This window comes from Stegostoma tigrinum, chromosome 2 (genome assembly GCF_030684315.1).
Source record: "Stegostoma tigrinum isolate sSteTig4 chromosome 2, sSteTig4.hap1, whole genome shotgun sequence".
NCBI classification, from domain to species: domain Eukaryota; kingdom Metazoa; phylum Chordata; class Chondrichthyes; order Orectolobiformes; family Stegostomatidae; genus Stegostoma; species Stegostoma tigrinum.
In genome coordinates this window covers 130,372,136-130,394,726 of record NC_081355.1, presented here as the reverse complement: position 1 = coordinate 130,394,726, position 22,591 = coordinate 130,372,136, and the positions used below count along the sequence as shown (strand labels likewise).

At 46.7% G+C, this 22,591-nt stretch overlaps 2 protein-coding genes across 6 annotated transcripts in view; both read left to right on the top strand.

Moving 5' to 3' along the window:
• Nucleotides 1-22,591, top strand: part of cul2 (cullin 2) — a 96,583-nt gene that overhangs the window by 6,103 nt on the left and 67,889 nt on the right. For 3 of the 5 annotated variants that reach the window (XM_059639334.1, XM_059639328.1, XM_059639322.1), the window contains exons 2-4: nucleotides 4,437-4,562; nucleotides 13,699-13,801; nucleotides 17,548-17,642. In XM_059639334.1, the coding sequence (XP_059495317.1) occupies nucleotides 4,444-4,562; nucleotides 13,699-13,801; nucleotides 17,548-17,642 (317 nt within the window). In that variant the 5' untranslated portion in view covers nucleotides 4,437-4,443. Of the gene's footprint in view, nucleotides 1-4,436; nucleotides 4,563-13,698; nucleotides 13,802-17,547; nucleotides 17,643-22,591 lie in introns of those variants that run through there. The other 2 variants (XM_059639325.1, XM_059639336.1) reach the window with 2 other exon arrangements.
• On the top strand, nucleotides 2,521-4,269 carry LOC132206648 (uncharacterized; the record flags this gene model as incomplete). Its single annotated transcript, XM_059641140.1, has 2 exons — nucleotides 2,521-3,712; nucleotides 4,250-4,269. Coding segments are annotated over 2 exons (1,212 nt in total), but the record flags the coding sequence as incomplete, so codon positions are not given.

The window sequence follows — 22,591 nt, the reverse complement described above, 5'->3', positions numbered from 1 at the left end:
CCCTCCCCCCGTTCCCCCTCATCCCCCCCGTTCCCCCTCATCCCCCCTGTTCCCCCTCATCCCCTCCCCCCGTTCCCCCCATCCCCCCCCGTTCCCCCCATCCCCCCCCGTTCCCCCCATCCCCCCCCGTTCCCCCTCATCCCCTCCCCGTTCCCCCTCATCCCCTCCCCCTTCATCCCCTCCCCCCGTTCCCCCTCATCCCCTCCCCCCGTTCCCCCTCATCCCCTCTCATCCCCCCGCCGTTCCCCCTCATCTCCCCCCCGTTCCCCCTCATCTCCCCCCCGTTCCCCCTCATCTCCCCCCCGTTCCCCCTCATCTCCCCCCCGTTCCCCCTCATCCCCCCCCCGTTCCCCCTCATCCCCCCCCCGTTCCCCCTCATCCCCCCCCGTTCCCCCTCATCTCCCCCCCCCGTTCCCCCTCACCTCCCCCCCGTTCCCCCTCACCTCCCCCCCGTTCCCCCTCATCCCCCCCCCGTTTCCCCTCATCCCCCCCCCCGTTTCCCCTCATCCCCCCCCCCGTTTCCCCTCATCCCCCCCCGTTTCCCCTCATCCCCCCCCGTTTCCCCTCATCCCCCTACCCGTTCCCCCTCATCCCCCCCCGTTCCCCCTCATCCCCCCCCGTTCCCCCTCATCCCCCCCCGTTCCCCCTCATCCCCCCCCCGTTCCCCCTCATCCCCCCCCCGTTCCCCCTCATCCCCCCCGTTCCCCCTCATCTCCCCCCCCGTTCCCCCTCATCCCCCCCCGTTTCCCCTCATCCCCCCCCCCGTTTCCCCTCATCCCCCCCCCGTTCCCCCTCATCTCCCCCCCGTTCCCCCTCATCTCCCCCCCCGTTCCCCCTCATCTCCCCCCCCGTTCCCCCTCATCTCCCCCCCGTTCCCCCTCATCCCCCCCCCCCGTTCCCCCTCATCCCCTCACCCCGTTCCCCCTCATCCCCTCAGAGATCCTTTGCTCCCCAACGGGCTCCTTCCCCTCCATAATATCCAGCTCCTAACCCTTTCAGCACTCAACCCCATCATCAACCATTAGCACCCCCCTTCCATCCATTCCTCCCTACCCTGTCATCCTTTCCAAACTCACTTCCTCCCCCTCTTCTATCTCTCCCCTCCCCCCCCATCTCTCCCCTCCCCCCCCCATCTCTCCCCTCCCCCCCCCATCTCTCCCCTCCCCCCCCCATCTCTCCCCTCCCCCCCCATCTCTCCCCTCCCCCCCCCATCTCTCCCCTCCCCCCCCCCATCTCTCCCCTCCCCCCCCCCATCTCTCCCCTCCCCCCCCCCATCTCTCCCCTCCCCCCCCCCATCTCTCCCCTCCCCCCCCCCATCTCTCCCCTCCCCCCCCCATCTCTCCCCTCCCCCCCCCCCATCTCTCCCCTCCCCCCCCCCATCTCTCCCCTCCCCCCCCCATCTCTCCCCTCCCCCCCCCCATCTCTCCCCTCCCCCCCCCATCTCTCCCCTCCCCCCCCATCTCTCCCCTCCCCCCCCCATCTCTCCCCTCCCCCCCCCATCTCTCCCCTCCCCCCCCCATCTCTCCCCTCCCCCCCCCCATCTCTCCCCGCCCCCCCCCCATCTCTCCCCGCCCCCCCCATCTCTCCCCGCCCCCCCCATCTCTCCCCGCCCCCCCCATCTCTCCCCGCCCCCCCCATCTCTCCCCGCCCCCCCCATCTCTCCCCGCCCCCCCATCTCTCCCCGCCCCCCCATCTCTCCCCGCCCCCCCCCATCTCTCCCCGCCCCCCCCATCTCTCCCCGCCCCCCCATCTCTCCCCGCCCCCCCATCTCTCCCCGCCCCCCCATCTCTCCCCTCCCCCCCATCTCTCCCCTCCCCCCCATCTCTCCCCTCCCCCCCATCTCTCCCCTCCCCCCCCATCTCTCCCCTCCACCTCTCCCCTCCACCCCATCTCTCCCCCTCCCCTCCCCGCCCCCCTCCCCGCCCTCCCTCCCTCCCCTCCCCCCTCCCCGCCCTCCCTCCCTCCCCTCCCCCCTCCCCGCCCTCCCTCCCTCCCCTCCGTCCCTCTCCTCCGTCCCTCTCCTCCGTCCCTCCCCTCCCTCCCTCCCCTCCCTCCTTCCCCTCCCTCCTTCCCCTCCCTCCTTCCCCTCCCTCCCTCTCCTCCCTCCCTCCCTCCCCTCCCTCCCTCCCCCCCTGCCTCCCCTCCCTGCCTCCCCTCCCTGCCTCCCCTCCCTGCCTCCCCTCCCTGCCTCCCCTCCCTGCCTTCCCTCCCTGCCTCCCCTCCCTGCCTCCCCTCCCTCCCCTCCCTGCCTCCCCTCCCTCTCCGCCTCCCCTCCCTCTCCTCCCTGCCTCCCTTCCCTCCCTCCCCTCCCCTCCCCTCCCCTCCCTTCCTCCCCTCCCTCCCCTCCCTGCCTCCCCTCCCTCTCCGCCTCCCCTCCCTCCCTCCCCTCCCTCCCTCCCCTCCCTCCCCTCCCCTCCCCTCCCCTCCCTTCCTCCCCTCCCCTCCCTTCCTCCCCTCCCCTCCCCTCCCTCCCTCCCTCCCTCCCTCCCTCCCTCCCTCCCCTCCCTCCCCTCCCCTCCCTCCCCTCCCTCCCCTCCCTCCCCTCCCCTCCCTCCCCTCCCTCCCCTCCCTCCCCTCCCTCCCTCCCTCCCTCCCTCCCTCCCCTCCCTCCCCTCCCTCCCTCCCTCCCCTCCCTCCCTCCCTCCCCTCCCTCCCTCCCCTCCCTCCCCTCCCTCCCTCCCCTCCCTCCCCTCCCCTCCCTCCCCTCCCTCCCCTCCCTCCCCTCCCTCCCCTCCCTCCCCTCCCTCGCCCCCCTCCCTCCCCTCCCTCCCTCGCCCCCCTCCCTCGCCCCCCTCCCTCGCCCCCCTCCCTCCCCTCCCTCGCCCCCCTCCCTCCCTCCCCTCCCCTCCCTCGCCCCCCTCCCTCCCTCCCCTCCCTCCCTCGCCCCCCCTCCCTCCCTCCCCCCCTCCCTCCCTCCCCTCCCCTCCCTCCCCTCCCTCCCCTCCCTCCCCTCCCTCGCCTCCCTCCCCTCCCTCGCCCCCCTCCCCTCCCTCCCCTCCCTCCCTCGCCCCCCACCCCCTCCCCCCTACCCCCTCCCCCCCATCCCCCTCCCCCCCATCTCCCCCCTCCCCCCCATCTCCCCCCTCCCCCCCATCCCCCCATCCCCCGATCCCCCCCCCCACATCTCCCCCCATCCCCCCCTCCACATCTCCCCCCATCCCCCCCTCCACATCTCCCCCCATCCCCCCCTCCACATCTCCCCCCCTCCACATCTCCCCCCCTCCCCATCTCCCCACCCTCCCCATCTCCCCACCCTCCCCATCTCCCCACCCTCCCCATCTCCCCACCCTCCCCATCTCCCCACCCTCCCCATCTCCCCATCTCCCCCCTCCCCACCCTCCCCATCTCCCCCCCTCCCCACCCTCCCCATCTCCCCCCCTCCCCACCCCCCCATCTCCCTTCCTTCCCACCCCCCCATCTCCCTCCCTCCCCCCCTCCCCCATCACCCCCCTCCCCCATCACCCCCCTCCCCCATCACCCCCCTCCCCCATCTCCCCCTCCCCCCCACCCCCACTCCCCCCCCACCCCCACTCCCCCCCACCCCCACTCCCCCCCCCACCCCCACTCCCCCCCCCACCCCCACTCCCCCCCCCACCCCCACTCCCCCCCCAACCCCCACTCCCCCCCCAACCCCCACTCCCCCCCAACCCCCACCCCCCCCCACCCCCACTGCCGTCAATCCCTCCCCGTTCTCTGCCGTCAATCCCTCCCCGTTCCCCGCCGTCAATCACCACCCCCCGTTCCCCGCCGTCAATCCCTCCCCGTTCCCTGCCGTCAATCCCTCCCCGTTCCCCGCCGTCAATCTCCTCCCCTTCCCCACTTTCATCTCCCTTCCCCACTTTCATCTCCCTTCCCCCACCATCAACACTGTTCTCTCATTGTCAGTCCTCCCTTCCCCATCATCATCATCCCTGCTCCCCTATTGTCAATCTGACTCCTCCATTATGAATTCCTCCTACGTGAGCATCAGTCTCTATTCTTCACCTTCCTTCCCCAAACTTTATTCTTTTACACCATCCCTGTAACCCCATTGCTTTTCCCTGCCATGCCCCTTGCTCTGTCCCCTCCAACCCCAGTGTGAATCCCACCACTGGTCTCTTCTGCTACCCTGCCCAAACCTGGTCTCTCCACCAGTCTCTTCTGCTTCCCCAACTTACCCCATCACCTACCATATGTTTTCCACTCCCCCCCTGCCCTTTACCTTGAGATACTTGTGTCCTTGCCATCTTGCCTCCTTCCCCCATCTCAGGCATCTGTTATTCTGTCTAGCACCCTCAGCGCTGGTCTCTTACCCCTCTCTCTGCCTTCCCCTCTACCTTGGTCCAAAAGCTGCCACTGTTAAGTAGTCACCACTAAATTAAGCGGAGTTCATTTAAGATATGTTTTTTTTAACATTTTAAAAATTAATTGCAGTTTCACTTTTTTTTCAAATGCAGTCATAAAATGTCCCTGAAACCACGTGTGGTGGATTTTGATGAAACATGGAACAAACTCTTGACAACAATCAAAGCAGTTGTCATGCTGGATTACGTTGAGAGATCTACTTGGAATGACCGGTTCTCGTATCCTTCATTGTGTAATGGCCAAATGAAAGAATTATGTTTTTGCGTAATAGCAGTGTTTTAAAATAATTCAATGGTCTAATAGTTGCTGGTCATCAAAAAATGATTGGGTATTATTGGTAGTAAAATGGGACAGAGTAGTGTTATGATGCAGAACGAGGCCATTTAGCTCACCTTGCCTGCAGGGACTCATCAAATGAGCATCATTACCTTGTACCAATCTCCTGCTTTTTCCCAAACTCTTGAATATTATTTCCAAATAGTCAGCCAATAATCTCTCGAATGCCTCAATTGAACATATCTTCATCACACTTCCAGGCAGTGCTTCCTGTACTCACTGAGTGAAAAGGATTTTCTTTAATTCACCCTTGTTTCTTTTGCAGATCACTTTATATCTTCTTTCTCTTTTCCCTGTTATAAGCACGAACAGTTTTTTCTCATCTACTCTCCACTTTTGAAAACCTCTCAAATCTCCGCTTAGCCTTCTCTCCAACGAGAACAGTTCTCCAATCTATCCTCATAGCTGAAGTTCTTCACTTCTAGAACTATTCTTGTAAATCACTTCTGCATCTTGAATGTAATGTTATACCCAAAACTGTACACAACGCTCCAGCTGAGGTCTGACAGGTATTTTATACAAGTTCAACATTACCACCTGTTGTACTCTATACCCTGATTAATAAAGCCTAGGATACAGTATGCTTTACTGCTGTGTCTTGCCGGTTTGTGATTTGTATGCATATCCACCCCCACATTCCTGCATTTCCAATTCTTCCAAGTTTTGGGTCACCTGCAGACTTTGAAATTGCCCCCTACACACCGAGATGCCGATCATTAATTCATATCAGGAAATGCAAGGGCCTCAATACCGACCCCTGGAAAACTCCCCCACAAACCTTCCCCCAGCCCAACAAATATCCACTGTCTATTTCTCTCTGTTTCCTATTACTCATTCAGTCTAGTACCTACATTTCTACTGATTCTTTTATTCCATGGCCTCTAACTTGCCTCATAAGTCTGTGACCCGGCACAGTATCAAACATCTTCTGAATGTCCATGCCTTTCTGTTGCCTTGTCAAAAAATTAACAAATTAATTAAACATGATTTCCTCTTTAGAAATCCACACTGACTTTTCCTTATCAGCACAACTTTTTCCACGAATTCTATTCTAAATAATCGTCTCTAGAAGCTTCCCCATCACTGAAGTTAGCCTGATTGGCCTGTAATTGCTGGGCTTATCCTCACAACCTTTCTTCAATAAGGCCTTCTGTTTTCAACTTTACAGACTTCTGGCACCTCCCCTGTGTTTAGGGAGGACTGAAAGATTGTGGCAGTGCCCCTGCAATTTCCACTCTCAATTCCTTCAAAATCCTTGGTTACATATCATCCAGTCCTGGTGCCATCACCTTTAAGTACAAACAGTCTACCCAACACTTCTGTCCAATTAATTTTGAACCCTCCGAGTGACTGAGGTCCCTCCTCTATCACCATAGCCTTGATAGCATCTCTCTCTCTCTCTCTCTGGTAAAGACAGGTGCAAAATATTTATTTAACGCCTCCACTGTGCCCTCTGCGTTTCTTTTTCTATTCATATGTGGGATGCAGGCATCACTAGCTGACTCATTTACTGCCCATTTCTAGTTGTCCTTGAGAAGGTGATGGTGAGCTGCCTTCTTGAACCACTGCAGTCCTCCTACTGTGGGTTGACCCACAATGCTGTTAGGGAGGGAATTCCAGCATTTTGACTCAGTGACAGTGAAGGAACAGCAATATATTTCCAAGTTAGGATGGTGAGTGTCTTGGAGGTAGTGGTGTTCCCATATGCCTGATGCCCTTGCCCTTCTAGATGGAAGTGGTTGTGGGTTTGGAAGGTGCTGCTGAGGATCTTTGATGAATTTCTGCAGTGCATCTTGTAGATAGTACACACTGCTGCTACCGAGTGTCGGTGCTGGATGTACTGAATGCTTGTGGATATAGTGCTAATCAAGTAGGCTGCTTTGCCCTGGATGGTGTCAAGCTTCTTGAGTATTGTTGGGGCTACACTCATCCAGGCAAGTGGGGAGTATTCCATCACCCTCCTGACTTGTGCCTTGTAGATGGTGGACAGGCTTTGAGGAGTCAGGAAGTGAGTTACTCGCCACGGCATTTCTAGCTTCTGGCCTGCTCTTGTGACTGTGTTGAGTCCAATTGAGTTTTTGGTCAATGGTAACCTGCAGGGTGTTGATAGTGGGGGATTCAGTGATAGTAACACCATTAAATGTCCAGGGGCAGTGGTTAGGTTGTCTCTTGTTGGTGATGGTCATAGCTTGGCATTTGAGTGGCAGGAATGTCCATGGCCACTTGTCAGCCCAAGCCTGGATATTGTCCAGATCTTGTTGCATTTGAACACAAACTTCTTCAGTGTTGGAGGAATCACGAATGGTGCTGAACATTGTGCATTCATTGGAGAACATGCCCACTTCTGACCTTTGATGGAGGGAAGATTATTGATGAAGCAGCTGAAGATTGTTGGGCCTAGGACATTACCCTGAGGAACTCCTGCAGAGATGTACTGGAGCTGGGATGATTGATCTCCCACAACCATGACCATTTTCCTATATGTCAGGGATGACTCCAACCACTGGAGAATTTGTCCAGTGATACCCATTGATTTCCGTTTTTCTGGGTTCCTTGATGCCACATTCAGTTGATTGGAGCCTTGATATCAAGGGCTGTCACTCCCGCCTCACCTCTGGAATTCAGCTGTTTTGCCCATGTTTGAACCAAGGCTGTAATGAGATCAGGAGCTGAGTGGCCTTGGCAGAACCACTGGGTGTCACTGAGCTGGTTATTGCTGAGCAGGTGCTGCTTGATAGCACTGTTACTGACACCTTCCATCACTTTACTGATGATCGAGAGTAGACTGATGGGACAGCAATTGGCCGGGTCGGATTTGTCCTGCTTTTTGTGTACAGGGCATACTTGGGCAACTTTCCACATTGTTTGGTAGATACCAGTGTTGTAACTGTACTGGACCAGCTTGGCTGGGGGACTGGCAATCTCTGGAGCACAAGTCTTCAGGACTATTGCCAGAATGTTGTCAGGACTCATTGTTTATGCAGTATCCAGTGTTTCTAACCGTTTCTTGATATCAGGTGGACTGAATCGAATTAGCTGAAGACTGGTATATGTAATGCTGGGGACCACTGGAGGAGGCTGAGATGGATCATCCACTTGGCACTTCTGGCTGAAGATTGCTGCGAATGCTTTACCCTTGTCTTTTGCACTGATGTGCTGGGCTCCTCCATCATTGAGGGTGGGGATATTTGTGGAGCCTCCTCCTCCAGTGAGTTGATAATTGCCCACCACCATTCACAACTGGATGTGACAGGACTGCAGAGCTTAGATCTAATCCATTGGTTGTGGGATTGCTGAGCTCTGTCTATCACTTACTGGTTTCGCTGTTTGGTGTGCAGATAGTCCTGTTTGGTGTCTTCACCAGGTAGTTACCTTATCTTCAGGTATGCCTGGTGCTGCTCCTGGCATGCCCTCCTGCACTTTCCATTGAACAGGGTTGATCCCCTGGCTTGATGGAAATGGTTGAGTGTTTGATTTGCTGGACCATGAGGTTGCAGATTGTTAGCGAGTTTTGAGAAACTCTCATCCAGTTGCAGATTGTGCTAGAATACAGTTGATGGCCCACAGCGCCTCATGGATGCCCAGCCTTAAGTTGCTTGATCTGTGCAAAATCTGTCCCAGTTAGCACGGTGATAGTGCCACGCAACATGATGAAGGCAGTTCTCAATGTGAAGGGAAGTCTTTGTCTCCACGAGGGCTGTACCATGGTGACTCTTACTGATACTGTCATGGACAGAAGCAACTGCAGCTGGCAGATTAGTAAGGATAGGGTAAAATATGTTTTTCCCTCTTGGTTTCCTCATCACCTTCTGCAGACCCAGTCTAGCAGCTGTGTTCTTTAGGACCTGACCAGCTCAATTAGTAGTACTGCTGCTGAGCCACTCTTGGTTGTGGACATTGAAATTTCCCAACCAGAGTACATTTTGTGCCCTTGCCATCCTCGGTGCTTCCTCTAAGTGGTTTTCAACATGGAGGAGTAGAGATTCATCAGCTGAGGGAGAAAAGTATGTGGTAATCAGCAGGAGGTTTCCTTGCCTCTGTTTAACCTGAAGCCATGAGACTTCATGGGGATGGGAGTCATTGTTGAGAACTCCTAGGTGTAACTGACGTCCAGGTGTCAATCCCCTATTTGGTTCTTAATCAACCTTATTCTTCTATTTTTATGGCCATGGAAGACTTTGGGACACCTCTTTCTATTGGCGGCCATTATTTTCTCATAATTCCTCTTTGCTTTATCACCTTCCTGCTGAGCCTTCGTAATTTCTCTTCATTATCAATTTTATTTTTGACCTAAAATTTGTCATAAGCACAGTTTTGCTTCTTTATTTTAATTTTGAACTCCTTTGTCATTCAAGTGAGCTCTGGGTTTGTCTGTTCAACTTTCCCATTTGTGGCAATATACCTTTACTGTACCTTAACCATCTCCTCTTTGAAGGTAGCCCGTTGCTCAGTCACTGTTTTCTTGCAAACCTCCCATTCCAGCAAATTCTGTCCAATTCTGATCTTATCCCATTGAAGTCCACTCGCTGCGATTTGATTTACTTGCTATGGATTGTTGCATGCCATTCAACACCATCATCATGAACCTTACAATACAATGATTTCTGTCTCATAAATATTCCCCAACTGATACTTGATCCACTCGGCCCATTTCCAAGACCAGGTCCAACGTTCTTGTTCGACAGGAAACGTACTGCTATAGGAAGCTCTCCAGCACCCAATATTGGAATACCTGACCCTCGATATCCAGTAGATGACGAGTATCCCAGTCTGTGTTTGAGTTATTGAAGTCTTTCAGAATAACTACTCCATAACATTGGCATATCTCAGTAATTTCCCTGCAAATTTGTTCTTGTACATCCTTTCCACTAGTTACTGGTCTATACCGTGCAATGTATTTGTAACCTTTTGTTCTTTAGTTCTGGGAAAATTTATTTCATGACTGGACTTTTTGCAAGATCATTTTCTTCACCAATGCAGTGCCTTTCTTAACCAGTATTGCTATTCTGCCTCCTTCCTTTTCTCTAATATCTCTTTTGAATACCTTGTACCCAAGAGTATTTACCACCAGTCTTGCCCATCCATAAGCCAGGTCTCTCTCATTGTCATGACATTGAAATTTCATATGGTGTTCTCAATCTGTAAGTCCCATGTAATTATTTACTCTTACCACATTTACTACATTCACATACATGCATAGTAACCCTGTCAGCAATGGCAATGTCAACAACTATAGTGGGCCACATTAGTGGCAGAAACGTTTTTGTGTGGCAAGAATTTTTAAAAATTGTTTTCCTCAGCCAGCTTCACTCAAACAGTTGCAAATCTTTTTTCTATCCTGGAGAGTTGTTTCTGGTCTATGAATAAATTTAAGTTTAAGACAGATAGACATTGGTGTCTCAGGGTATATGGGTAGGAGGAAGGGAAGTGGGATTGAGGCAGAAGATGCTCCCTGACCATACTGAATGGCAGAGCATTCTTGAGGGGCTATATTTCTATACCTCTGCTACTATATTTTATGCTCTTATGAATGTATGTTTTCGTCATGTGTATTTGTTGCCTTAGCATTTGTTTAACTAGGTAATTATAGTGTTGGGAATTGGTTATTATTTTAAAAAGGGTTTTTTTTGAACCAGTATTTTGTTCTTTGGAGAATCTATTTAAACCCCCTTTTGCTCCAGGAACAACAGATAGGCAAAACAAAATATTTCAAATGTTGGAGACTTGAAATAAAGACAGAAATGCAGGAAAAACTGAAGGTTCTTTGTCCTTGTACTTTGTCAATTTCCTCACGATCAATAGGTATCCCTCAAGTCTGTTATCATCATCTTTAGCTGACAGTTGCTTATGAAGGACATTATCGAATGCATCTGGTATTCCATGCAAACAACATTGATAAGATATTCCCTTTCCCACTTTATTCACTCAAAAAATTAAATCAGAGTCCCTAGGCACCTTTAGAAATCAACATTGACTATCTCTGATCAGCTGAAAGTTTTAAAGGTATTCTGTCAGCAGCTTTTAACAACAGAATCTAGCCATTTCCTGATGATAGATAGATACTCTAAGTGATCATAACTGCCTGGTTTTTCTCTCTCTCAAGTAGCAGAGTGACTGGGAATTTTGAGTTTTAATTTAGAAACCTAGGAAATAAAATTTCCCCTTGTCGATTCAGTATTACATTCTCAAAAGTGGTCTGCCACAAAATAAGTCACCAGGAGAAGTGCATTTCCAAATATATTTCTAATGTCAGCGGCTAGAAATACAGCCTATCATTTACATTTCAGAAATAGTTTTCTGACGTGCTTAATTTGTTTTCTTTCAGTTTTGGTTATGTATGTTTGATGCAATTTGAAAACGAGAAGGGGAAGGTACCAAACGACTAATAAAAACAAAACTGTGGCCTATCTTCAGAAATAGAAATAGAAAGTGTTAGAGAAACCCAGCAGATCTGGCAACATCTCTGGAAAGAGAGTCAGAGTTGATTTTTCAAGTCCAGTTTGACAGCTGTTCAGAACTAAATGGCTTCTGATGTTGAAAATATATTGAACCCTGAAAATCCTGCTTTTCGACTTACAGCCTAGTTACCCGAACTCTACTTGCAGGACCTTGTCACTTTTCCTGTTGTGTTATTGATACCAACATGTACCCTGACCTCTGGCTGTTGACCCTCCCCCTTCAATATGTCCTGAATATACTCGGAGGCATCCTTGACCCTGGCACCAGGGAGGCGTACACCATCCTGGAGACCTATATACGGCCACAGAAATGTCTGTCTGTGCTTGTAACTATTGAACGACTGACCAGTACTGCTTGCCTGAATTGTGGATTCTGGTACTATTCTGTACTTGGGCCTCAGCCATTTGCTATACTGCACTGATTAACAGTTATGATATATCAACAGAAAATGGCATATCAAAATTTATGATGACTTTGTAAATGACATAGATGGAAATCTAAAACTACAAAGGGAAATTGATAAATTAAGTAATTAGGGAAGCTGTAGAAACAGCAGAAGATGCTCGAGCAGCCAAGTGGCCTACTCCCGTTCCTCTGATCATATGTAAAAAGAAATGATGTCAATCACTAGGAAGCTAGTGTCTGTTTAATCAGGTAGTGTGCAGATTTTCTGCTTTGCAGCAAGTATGTAATGAATCAGGCTGTGACTCGTGGGGTACTGCAAGCATCAGTACTTGGGGACCCAGCTGTTCATAATATGCATCAAAGATTTGGATGAGCAACGACATGTAATGTTTCCAGGTTCAAGAATGTCAAAGCTTGGTGGCAATGTCTATAAGGAAGTTAGCAGCTTCATGAAATTTTGACAGATTTGGTGAATAGGCAAGAACAAGGCAGATGGTATATAACATGGAGGTTATATGAGGTTATCCACCTTTGGAAGAATAGATGTGCAGATTATTTTTAACATGGTAAGAATTTAAGAAGCTTAGACGTGCCAAGGGAACTGGACGATGTTCCCTCTAAGATGTGTAACTTCTGAAGTGCTGAGAAATTGGACACATGCTGATAAATGCGCCAATGCATTGTCTTCCACTTGTAGAATGTTGACCCAGAGTGTTCTCGTCAATAAGACTTTGAAGACTGTTGTGTAGGTGCTGTAAGCAGTTCGAGGTGAATAATACGTTAGTCGTTATTGCAATTTGATTTAAGTATGGGCGTAGCAAAGTTTTGCTTCAACTGTTTTGAACCTTTGTTAAACTGAACTTGGAGTATTTTTTACAATTTTGGTCCCCTTACTTTACGAAGGATATTATTTGTTGTACAGAAAGTGCAACAGAGGCTCACCAGACTTGTTCCTGGGATATTAAAGCTGTTTACTGAAGAGGGATTGGGAAAATTGGGAAAAAAGATATTTCCACTGGTCAGGGAATCTCGAAACCGAGGAGATGATTTCAGAATAAGAATAAAGCTTCTTAGGGGCGAGATGAGATTTTTTTAAACTCATTGTTGTGAATCTTTGGAATTATCCATCTCCAAGAGATCCAGAAGCTCAATCATTGAATCTATTTAAAATAGGGATTTATGGATTTTTAAATTTCACTGACTAAAAGGAAAATGGGAATAGTGTGGGAAAATGCATTGAAGTGGATGATCAGCCATGTTTTGAATGGTGGAGTGAGTTCAAGAAGTTGAATTATGTGCTCCTGTTCATCTGGTCACAATATCTTTACTCTTACAACTTCTGTAACCTGCTGGACACTTTGTACTTTGTTGATCTTATAGGAATTCTGTCATGTTTGAATTGTATGAGAATTAGAAATCCAAAGACACTTTTAATGCTAACTTGGGAAAACAATATGCAATGTCTCCCTTGGAGCTGAAATAATATTTGAAAGTCCAGCATTTTGTCATCGAGGAAAACAAAATAACACCAAAGAAATGTGAGAAATGTACTGCATCAGTATTACATTTAAGACAATGCGTTCACAACTTCATGGTGAACCATGCACAAGCAATTTGTGAAAAGCAGTAGTGCGTACTGTTTTAAGTCAAAAACAGATCAAGAATTGACCTGTTTGTTTGATTGTAATTGAAAGATTTTATTTAGAGTGCAGTAAGAAAGTGTGACAGGAATTTAGTTAACACAGCTCGTAAATTATGACGTAATATGCACATTTTGTGCATACTGAAAGAAGCAGTTATCCGTGCAAGTAACTAATTGGTGTATATCAAATAAGCTATACATGGTTCAAGCACTAAAAATAGTTCAGTTTCTGATTAAGTTGTGAAAAAACTACATTGGCTGAAATGAAATGTAAAATATAAATTGTTTATTTTTATGTATCTTTTTGTGTAAAGTTCTTTTTGCTTGGGAAAAGACAAATTTTAGAGGTATGTCAGTCCTCATCAGACTATAGTTTAATTAAAGTTTACTTTGGTAGCTGTATCTCAAGAGCATTCATAGAATTTAAGATTTACTTTTCACATTTATTAAACATGTTTTGTTAACTATTTTCCCCTACCTGTTGCAATGAAGGCCCTTAATATTCTATCCAGAGACATTTATGCTTTGTGTGTTGCTTATCCAGAACCTCTGGGAGAACGACTATACACAGAAACAAAAGTTTTTCTGGAAAATCACGTCCAGCATTTGTACAAGGTAATTTTTTCAGTTTAATCACCTTTACTGTAGATTTTAAATGGCTGCATACTGTGCAGAAAGTGCAGAGCAAGAAAGGAATGTGGGGCCAAATTTTCATTTCGAGATCACAAACATGACACTTTGAACTTTCCAAGATCCTGCACCATTTGAGAAACTGCAGTACTAAGAACTTTTCAAAGTATTAGCCAGTAATATTGCATTTTGGGAGGCCAAATGCAAGTGGAAAGTATACGGTAAATGGCAGGACCTTTAAGAGCATTGATATATAGAGGGATCTTGGGTACAAGTCCATAGGTCTCTGAAAGCGGCAGGACAGATGGGTAAAGTGGTAAAGGACACAGTCAAAATGCTTGCCTTCATCGGTTGGAGTATTTTATATAAAAGTTGGCAGTTCAAGTTGCAGATTTATAAAACTTTGGTTGCCGCATTGGAGTATTGAATGTGTTACAGGTCGCCACAATGTAGGAAGGATGTGGAGGCTTTGAAGAGGGTGCAAAAGAGGTTTACCAGGATGTTGCCTGAATTAGAGTGTATTAACGATAAGGGGAGGTTGGACAAAGTTGGATTGTTTTTGTCAGATCTTTGGGGACTGATGAGTGACTTGATAAAAATACATAACATTATGAAAGGCATAAGTAGGGTAGATAGATGGGGTCTTTTTCCCAGGGTGGAAATGTCAAATGCTAGGGGCCATAGGTTTAAGGTTAGAGGGAGGAAGTTTAAAGAAATTCTGAAAGAGTTTTTTTAACACAGGATGGTGGATGCCTGGAACGTGCTGGTAAGGGGTGAATGATAAAAGCAGATTTGAAAGGAACATTTAAGAGGCACTTAGACAGACATATCGACAGGCAGGGAATACGGACCATATGCATGCGATTAGTTCAGAATGGCATCATTGTTGGTGCAGACATGGTAGGCTGAAGGGCTTGTTTCTGTGCTATGTTCTATGTTTACTAATTGGCTTGCAGCCAAGCTCAGTGCCCAGTTAGGCTGCGGGTAGGAAAAAAGCACAGCAGGATAATTTATGAGGCAAACAACAGTTTCATCTGATGTGATAATGGGAGAGGCTTTGCAGTGAGGTTGGGTCTACGCCTGAAACGTCAGCTTTCGTGCTCCTGAGATGCTGCTGGGCTGCTGTGTTCATCCAGCCTCACACTTAATTATCTTAGTTTCATCTGATTTTTGGCAAAAGGAGACCAGGGTAGAAAACCATTCCTGTGCAGTGCCACAATTTCCTGATTCTTCCCTTGAGGCCCTGACCGTGACTGTGCTGGACAAGAGATAATTCTTCTCACTGTCTGGGAGAAGAGCATTAGTAAACCACACAAATAGCAAAACAGGTGAATCTAGATACCAGCAGGCTTAAGTTCCTCTCGAGTTGAAACAAACACTCGTCGTAAGTTCGAGCCAACTCTGTGCCACTGTATGAGCAACTGAGTTTCCATTGCCCCTTTTATTTACCATTTTCACATTACTGTCATAAGCACGAATGTCTCTTCACTGTATTCCTAATAGCTTGACTCAAATGTGTTCCAGACCCTTTGTGCTCCCCTTGCTTGCTACGTGAAAACTGTTAACTGTTCTGCCCATGCACCAAACTTGAATGAGTTCTGCAAGCAATTAATTGGAAGTGTGCAAGTTGCCAACTCCCCATTCCAACTTCCTGCCCTTCCTTTGAAAATCTAATTGTGTCACTGAGGTAGACTTCATCATCATCATCATAGAATCCCTACAGAGTGGAAACAGGCCCTTCGGCCCAACAAGTCACAGTGACCCTCAGAGCATCCCACCCAGAGCTATCCCTCTTTAACACACCTAATATACACCTCGGTGAACACTGCGGGCAATTTAGCATGGCCAATCCACCTAACCTGCACATCTTTGGACTGTGGGAGGAAAGTGGAGTATCCAGCGGAAACCCCCACAGACACGGGGAGAATGTGCAAACCCCACACACAGTCAGTTGGAACTGCTGACACCCCCAAAGGCATGATTTCTTGTGTCTGTGTACATCTGAACTCACCTCAACTCTTCAATTTGTTTGATTTCCTCAGGTGTGTATTAACGTAGATAAAACTGTACTTTTGCTAAAAGTCCTCAAAGGTAATCAAAGGGAAATATTAAGATACTTAAACTTATCATCTATGTTATTTGTGTTCTACAGATGATACTTTTACCGACCTGATCAGATCACAGTCAAAATATTCGATCTTGTTTGTCTGCAATTTTCTGCAATTCCCTAAACCTTCTCAAAAATGGGGATAATTTTCCTTTCAAACAAGGAGTTTTGTCAATGCAAGTAAATTTTAGAAACTAATCGTCACATAAACTCACTCATCATCAATTGATAACATTGTCATTTTTTTCCAGTTCCCTACCGAAATGATATAGAGCAGAGTTCCAGTCATTTTCCTGTCTGTGCTGAATTAGCTGGTACAAGTTTCCCAACGATTAATGTGCTTCACTTAGTCTTGGCGCCCTGAACAATGGGGGACAATAACCTGACATGATTCCCTTTACTGACATTTGCCCTGGGAATTAAATAGGAGATGCTTATTGTTTTTGCTCCATTCTTTTGTCAAGATGTGTCTGACCCATCACCTTCTCTTGATTCAGAGTTTGAGATGGGAACTTTTATTTAGTGATTGGGGCAATCCATTATCTGCCATTGTCTAGTCATAGGTTTTATTGAATATTTTAGTTTGAATATTGGATTGCTATAAAATGCAAATTGAATTGAGTAAACATATTTTTGGTGTTGCTTATTGAAGCAGAAAAATATTGAGTAAAATATTTTGTTTGCCAAACAAGGGTCTGAGCTGTACTAATTTATCTGAAAGGAATGTATTGGAAAGATTTACTTTTGGGATAATGCAGCTCCTTTTCATCTTATTCTCAGAACCGCTGTGTAACGGAGAGGAATATAGTACATTGTTTTTTTATATTGCATAGAAACAGGCTATTTGGTCCACACTAGCGTTTGTGTTCAACTCAGCTTCCTCCCATTTTTGCTCATTTGAATTTGCCATTCTTGGCCTCTATTTCCTTCTTCCTTACTTCTCTCACTTTTTACTTCAGTCACTCCCTGAGGTAATGAACTCAATGTTTTCCATTGTCTAGGTCAGTGCTTTTTTTTCTTTGAATTCCCTACTAAATTTTCTTGTGACTTTCACCAATGAATAATCTACTGATTTAAAACTGGGACAAGCGCTACAAGCGAACTCCAAATCTTGCAATGAATGGCCAGCTGAGAATCCAGTGAATTCATGACTTTAATATATTGAAGCTGCAATGTATGTTTACAATGATACATGCATCAGTAGAATAGCATTGGTAAGCAACATGTGCAGAAGATACTGATTGCTCCACTTTCCTCCAAAACATGTGCACCAGACAGATATACTAATGCTTCAAATTCTCAGGACCCCCACCTTTTGTGGAAGTAGAGGTAGTAATTTGAATGGTTCCAAAGTATAACTGTTTTGAAGAAGAAATGTACCATAAAAGTGACTCAACTTAACATCAAAGCATTGAATTTAAAATTTCAGAGTATTTCTTGCAGTGTGCTATGCAATTTCCCAAAAAATTCAAAATCAACAAAGGTGTCAGATTCTGCAGTAAGCTGCCAATCTTGAGTTTTGACTTGTATAACTTCTATTCATCCCAATCATCCAGTTCTCCTGATTTTGGAAATAATTTTTGTAATTCAAAAGGATATGTCCTTGATATACTTCTATTTACAGAAGGTTCTGGATTCCGAAGAAAAGATTTTGACTATGTACCATAAATATTGGGAAGAGTACAGTAAGGGTGCTGATTATATGGACTGCTTATATAGGTAAATAACTTTATCTTATATACAATTCAAATTTAATCTTTTTCTTTCAAGACATGTTAAAGTTGACAGTTAGATTATTAGTAAGAGGAAGATCTCCATGAATGGAGCAGCAGCTGTACATATGTCATTTTCCTCTACCTGTGATTTCCACCTTGATGAAGTTACCGTTAATCCTTTTCCCTAATTGTCAGTGGGAGTGGTGTGTTGTTCCAGAACCAATTTGCTTATTAAATGTTGACCTAAATAAAAAGTTAAAATTAATCTCTGAATCCACAATGACATTCCTTGAACTGTTGTGATTTACTGTGCATCTGTTTTTAAAAATTGTATTGAAATCTAAAACACATTCCTTGTGAATGCTTCAGATTAGTAACCAGCTGAATTTTTTTTCACAACAGGACACATTTTCCTAATGTTCTTTGCATTTGTGTTTTGCTTATCTGTGCGGCTTGCAAAGTTGCAGTTAATTCTTGTCTGCTGTTGCCTTGGGAGGTTGTAGGTGGGCCTTCTTCATTTGCCATAGGCTTTATGGTGGTGGAGTACTTACACATATGATAAGAAATTCGACTATTTTGTTTCAACAGTTCATGGGAAGAGTTCTGTTAAGCGTTTAAATGAGTTCACAATTTTCGTTCTTCTCAATGATGGGGGTATGAGGTTTTGCAAATGCTGCCCAAGTAAAATGGAACTTCCTATCAATGCTGCAGCCACTGTGTGCCAGAAGTGGCAGGTGAACACTCAGCTGTGTCCTAGATGGTATCAATTGCTTGCCATTGTGACTGCACCTCACTAAACCAATGCTGAGTACTTTATCACAGATGCTGTTTAATACACTGCCACACAGCAGACTTGTGAGTGAGATAAGTTATAGGTTGTGGTTTAAAAGGGACAGTAGAAATATAGATTCAAAATTGGCTGATTGAAAGGAAACAGTAATGTTCAATGGATTTTTTTTTTGGGCTGGGAAATGTTTCTGGGGAGTTCCCAAGAGTTGTTATTGGAACCCTTGGTTTTCCTAATATGTACCAATGACATGGATCCAGGTGTAGAGGGGACAATTTCAAAATTGGTAGATGAAATCAACCTTGGAAGAATTTAAACTGTGAAGGGAACAATGTAGAACTCCAAAAAGACATTGAAAAGTTGATGGAGTCACTGGATGAATTTCAGTGCGGAGAAGTGTGAGGTGATGCACAGTGGTTGGAAGGACATTGAAAGATAATATGGGGACACAGCTCTAAAGGGGGCAGGAGGAAAGGGTGTGCATATGCACAAATCATTAAAAGCGGCAGGATAAATACGGAGAGAACAGTAAGTAAAGTGTATAGTATCCTTTGCTTTACTAATAGGAGAATAGAATACAAGGAGCAGGGAGGTGACGTTGAACTTGTACAAGGCACTTGTTAGACCTCAAGTGGAGTGTTGTGTACTGTTGTGGGTTCCATATAGGAAAGATGTAAATACATTGGAGAGAGTACTGAAGCAATTTACAAATGTTTCTGAAGACTAATAGGTCTCCGGACTTAATGGGATGCATCATAGAATGTTAAAGGAACGAGCTATGGAGATAGTGGATGTATTGCTAATAATCTTCTCGATTCTGAAAAAGTCCCAGAAAATTGGGAAGTTGCCAGTGTAACACCTTCATTTGAAAAGGAAAGAAGACAAAAGGCAGACTGTGCAAAATGGTTAGATTAATGTCTATTATTGGGAAGATACTAGTCTATTATAAATAATGTGATAGAACATTTAGAAATGCATAATATGATTAAGCAGAATCAGCTTAAAGGGAATATCATGCCTGACAAATTTACTAGAATGTTTAAAGAGTTAATAAGCAATATAGATGAAGGGGCAGCAGTGCTTGTAACACATTTGGATTTTTAGAATGTGTTTGATAAGGTGCCATAACTTAGGCAATTTAGTAAGATTGTGTTGGAGGTGATATATTGAATGGATAGAGAATTGATTAGCTAAAAGAAAGCAGAGAGTTGGCATCAAGGGGGCCTTTTCAGGCTGGCAATCTATAATGAGTGATGTGCCATAGGAATCAATACTGGGATCACAATTATTTACAGTATATGTGAATGACTTGGATGAGGACAATAAATGTACTGTAACAAAGTTTGGGGATGATACAAACACAACTGCTGATGATAACATAGAGTCTGCAGGGGGATATAGACAGGTTAAGCAAGAATGGTTCCAAGATGAGAAACTTTGTAACTTGACGAAGTTGTCTGTTCTTCCCGGAGATAAGATGACAAGGAGGAGAATTAATAGCGGGTTTCAAAATAATGAGCAGAACACAGTCAAAGGGAGAACGGTTCCTGCTCACAAAAGAAAAAAAGAATGAGAGGGCATAGGTTAAAGTGATGTACAAATGAAGCACTGGTGATGTGAAGGAAAAAATGTTTTCAAGCAGTATGTAGTTAAGGAATGGAATGCAGCAATTGGAAATATTGTGGGGACAGGTACAATTGAGGTATTCAAGAGGATGACTAATTGGATAGAAGTGATGTTCAAGAATATGAGGAAAAGGCCCGAGGTTGGTACTAGGTGATAGAACTGGTGCATTCTGTCACAATTCTGTGATTCCTGGTTTAAGACTCGTACCTTCCAGAAATGTCCCATTTAAGCACTCCAACTGTGCTGCAAACTGAAAGTTGCTGCATAATTAGTCACTTTAAATTCCCATTTTTGTTTGACTGCATAAGTAAATTTAAAGAAACCATAAATTTCAAGAAATTACTTGCATAAGCACAGTAAAAATTGGCGAGAATCTTTGGCTATTAAAGATTCTTTGAAGGACATTCAGGTTAACTACTCATTGTTGTGGATCAGCTTCTGCTCTTGTAGTCATGCTGATATGGCCAGTGCAGTCAAATTTTTGGCTGAAGTTACAACTCGATGTTGCTGGTAGGAAAGTTAATAATGGTGGTGCCATTAAAACTCTAAGGAGGGAAGTTGGAACTTGTTTGTGATTGTTATTACTTGGTGCTTATGTAGTGCAAATGTTGCCTACGCAATTTTAAATGTAGGTTTTTATTAAATTGTGAGCAGTTGAAAACTTTATGTGGAAAACACTAAGTTAAAAAGCAGTGGCAGGATCAGACTGAGTCAGTTTGGATTTATGAATGGGAAATCATGCTTGACAAATCTGTTGGAATTGTATGAAGATGTAACTAGTAGAGTTGACAAGGCGGAGTCAATCAAAGTAGTATATTTGGACTTTCAGAAAATGTTTGTCAAAGTCCTGCATTATGGCTTAGAAAGGGTGGACGCTGCAAAGTTGTTTCTGTTAGGCGGGGAGACTAGGGCCCGTGGGCACAGCCTTAGATTTAGAGGGGGTCAATTTGGAACAGAAATGAGGAGACATTTCTTCAGCCAGAGAGTGGTGGGCCTGTGGAATTCATTGCGATGGTGCGCAGTGGAGGCTGGGACGTTAAATGTCTTCAAGGCAGAGATTGATAAATTCTTGATCGCGCAAGGAATTAAGGGCTATGGGGAGAGTGTGGGTAAGTGGAGTTGAAATGCCCATCAGCCATGATTAAATGGCAGAGTGGACTCAATGGGCCGAATGGCCTTACTTCCACTCCTATTTGTTATGGTCTTATAAGAGATTATTGTTCAAGATTGAAGTACATGGGATTGGGATTAGTGTATTGAGATGCATAGAAAATTGGTTGGCAGAGAGGAAACGAAGAATACGAATTAATGCGTCCTTTTCAGATTGGCAGGCAGTAATTAGTGGGATGCCACAGGGTTCAGAACCGGGACTTCAGCTATTCACAATACATATTAATGATTTGGATGAGGGAATAAAATGTAACATTTCCAGGTCTGAGGTGATACCAGGTTGGGTGGCTGGGGGTTGGTGAACTGTGACAAGTATGCAGAGATCCTTCAGCTTGATCTGGACAGATTGGGTAAGTGGGCAAATCAATGGCAAATGCAGTATAATTTGGATAAATGTGAGGTTATTCACTTTGGAAGCATAAACAAGAAGACAGATTACTACCTGAATGGCTGTAAATTGGGAGAGGGGAGTGTGCAGCAGGGTATGGATGTCCTTGTGTACCAGTTGCTGATGGTAAGCATGCAGGTGCAGCAGGCAGTAAAGAAGGTAAAAGGTAAATTGTCCCCACACCTCCTCCCTCACCCCTATCCCAGGCCCCAAGATGAGACCACTCTCTCCGTGACTCCCTTGTTCGCTCCACACTGCCCTCCAACCCCACCACACGCGGCACCTTCCCCTGCAACCGCAGGAAATGCTACACTTGCCCCCAAACCTCCTCCCTCACCCCTATCCCAGGCCCCAAGATGACATTCCACATTAAGCAGAGGTTCACCTGCACATCTGCCAATGTAGTATACTGCATCCACTGTATCCGGTGTGGCTTCCTCTACATTGGGGAAACCAAGCGGAGGCTTGGAGACCGCTTTGCAGAACACCTCCGCTCAGTTCGCAACAAACAACTGCACCTCCCAGTTGCAAACCATTTCCACTCCCCCTCCCATTCTCTAGATGACATGTCCATCATGGGCCTCCTGCACTGCCACAATGATGCCACCCGAAGGTTGCAGGAACAGCAACTCATATTCCGCCTGGGAACCCTGCAGCCATATGGTATCAATGTGGACTTCACCAGTTTCAAAATCTCCCCTTCCCCTACTGCATCCCTAAACCAGCCTAGTTCGTCCCCTCCCCCCACTGCACCACACAACCAGCCCAGCTCTTCCCCCCCCACCCACTGCATCCCAAAACCAGTCCAACCTGTCTCTGCCTCCCTAACCTGTTCTTCCTCTCACCCATCCCTTCCTCCCACCCCAAGCCGCACCCCCATCCACCTACTAACCTCATCCCACCTCCTTGACCTGTCCGTCTTCCCTGGACTGACCTATCCCCTCCCTACCTCCCCACCTATACTCTCTCCACGTATCTTCTT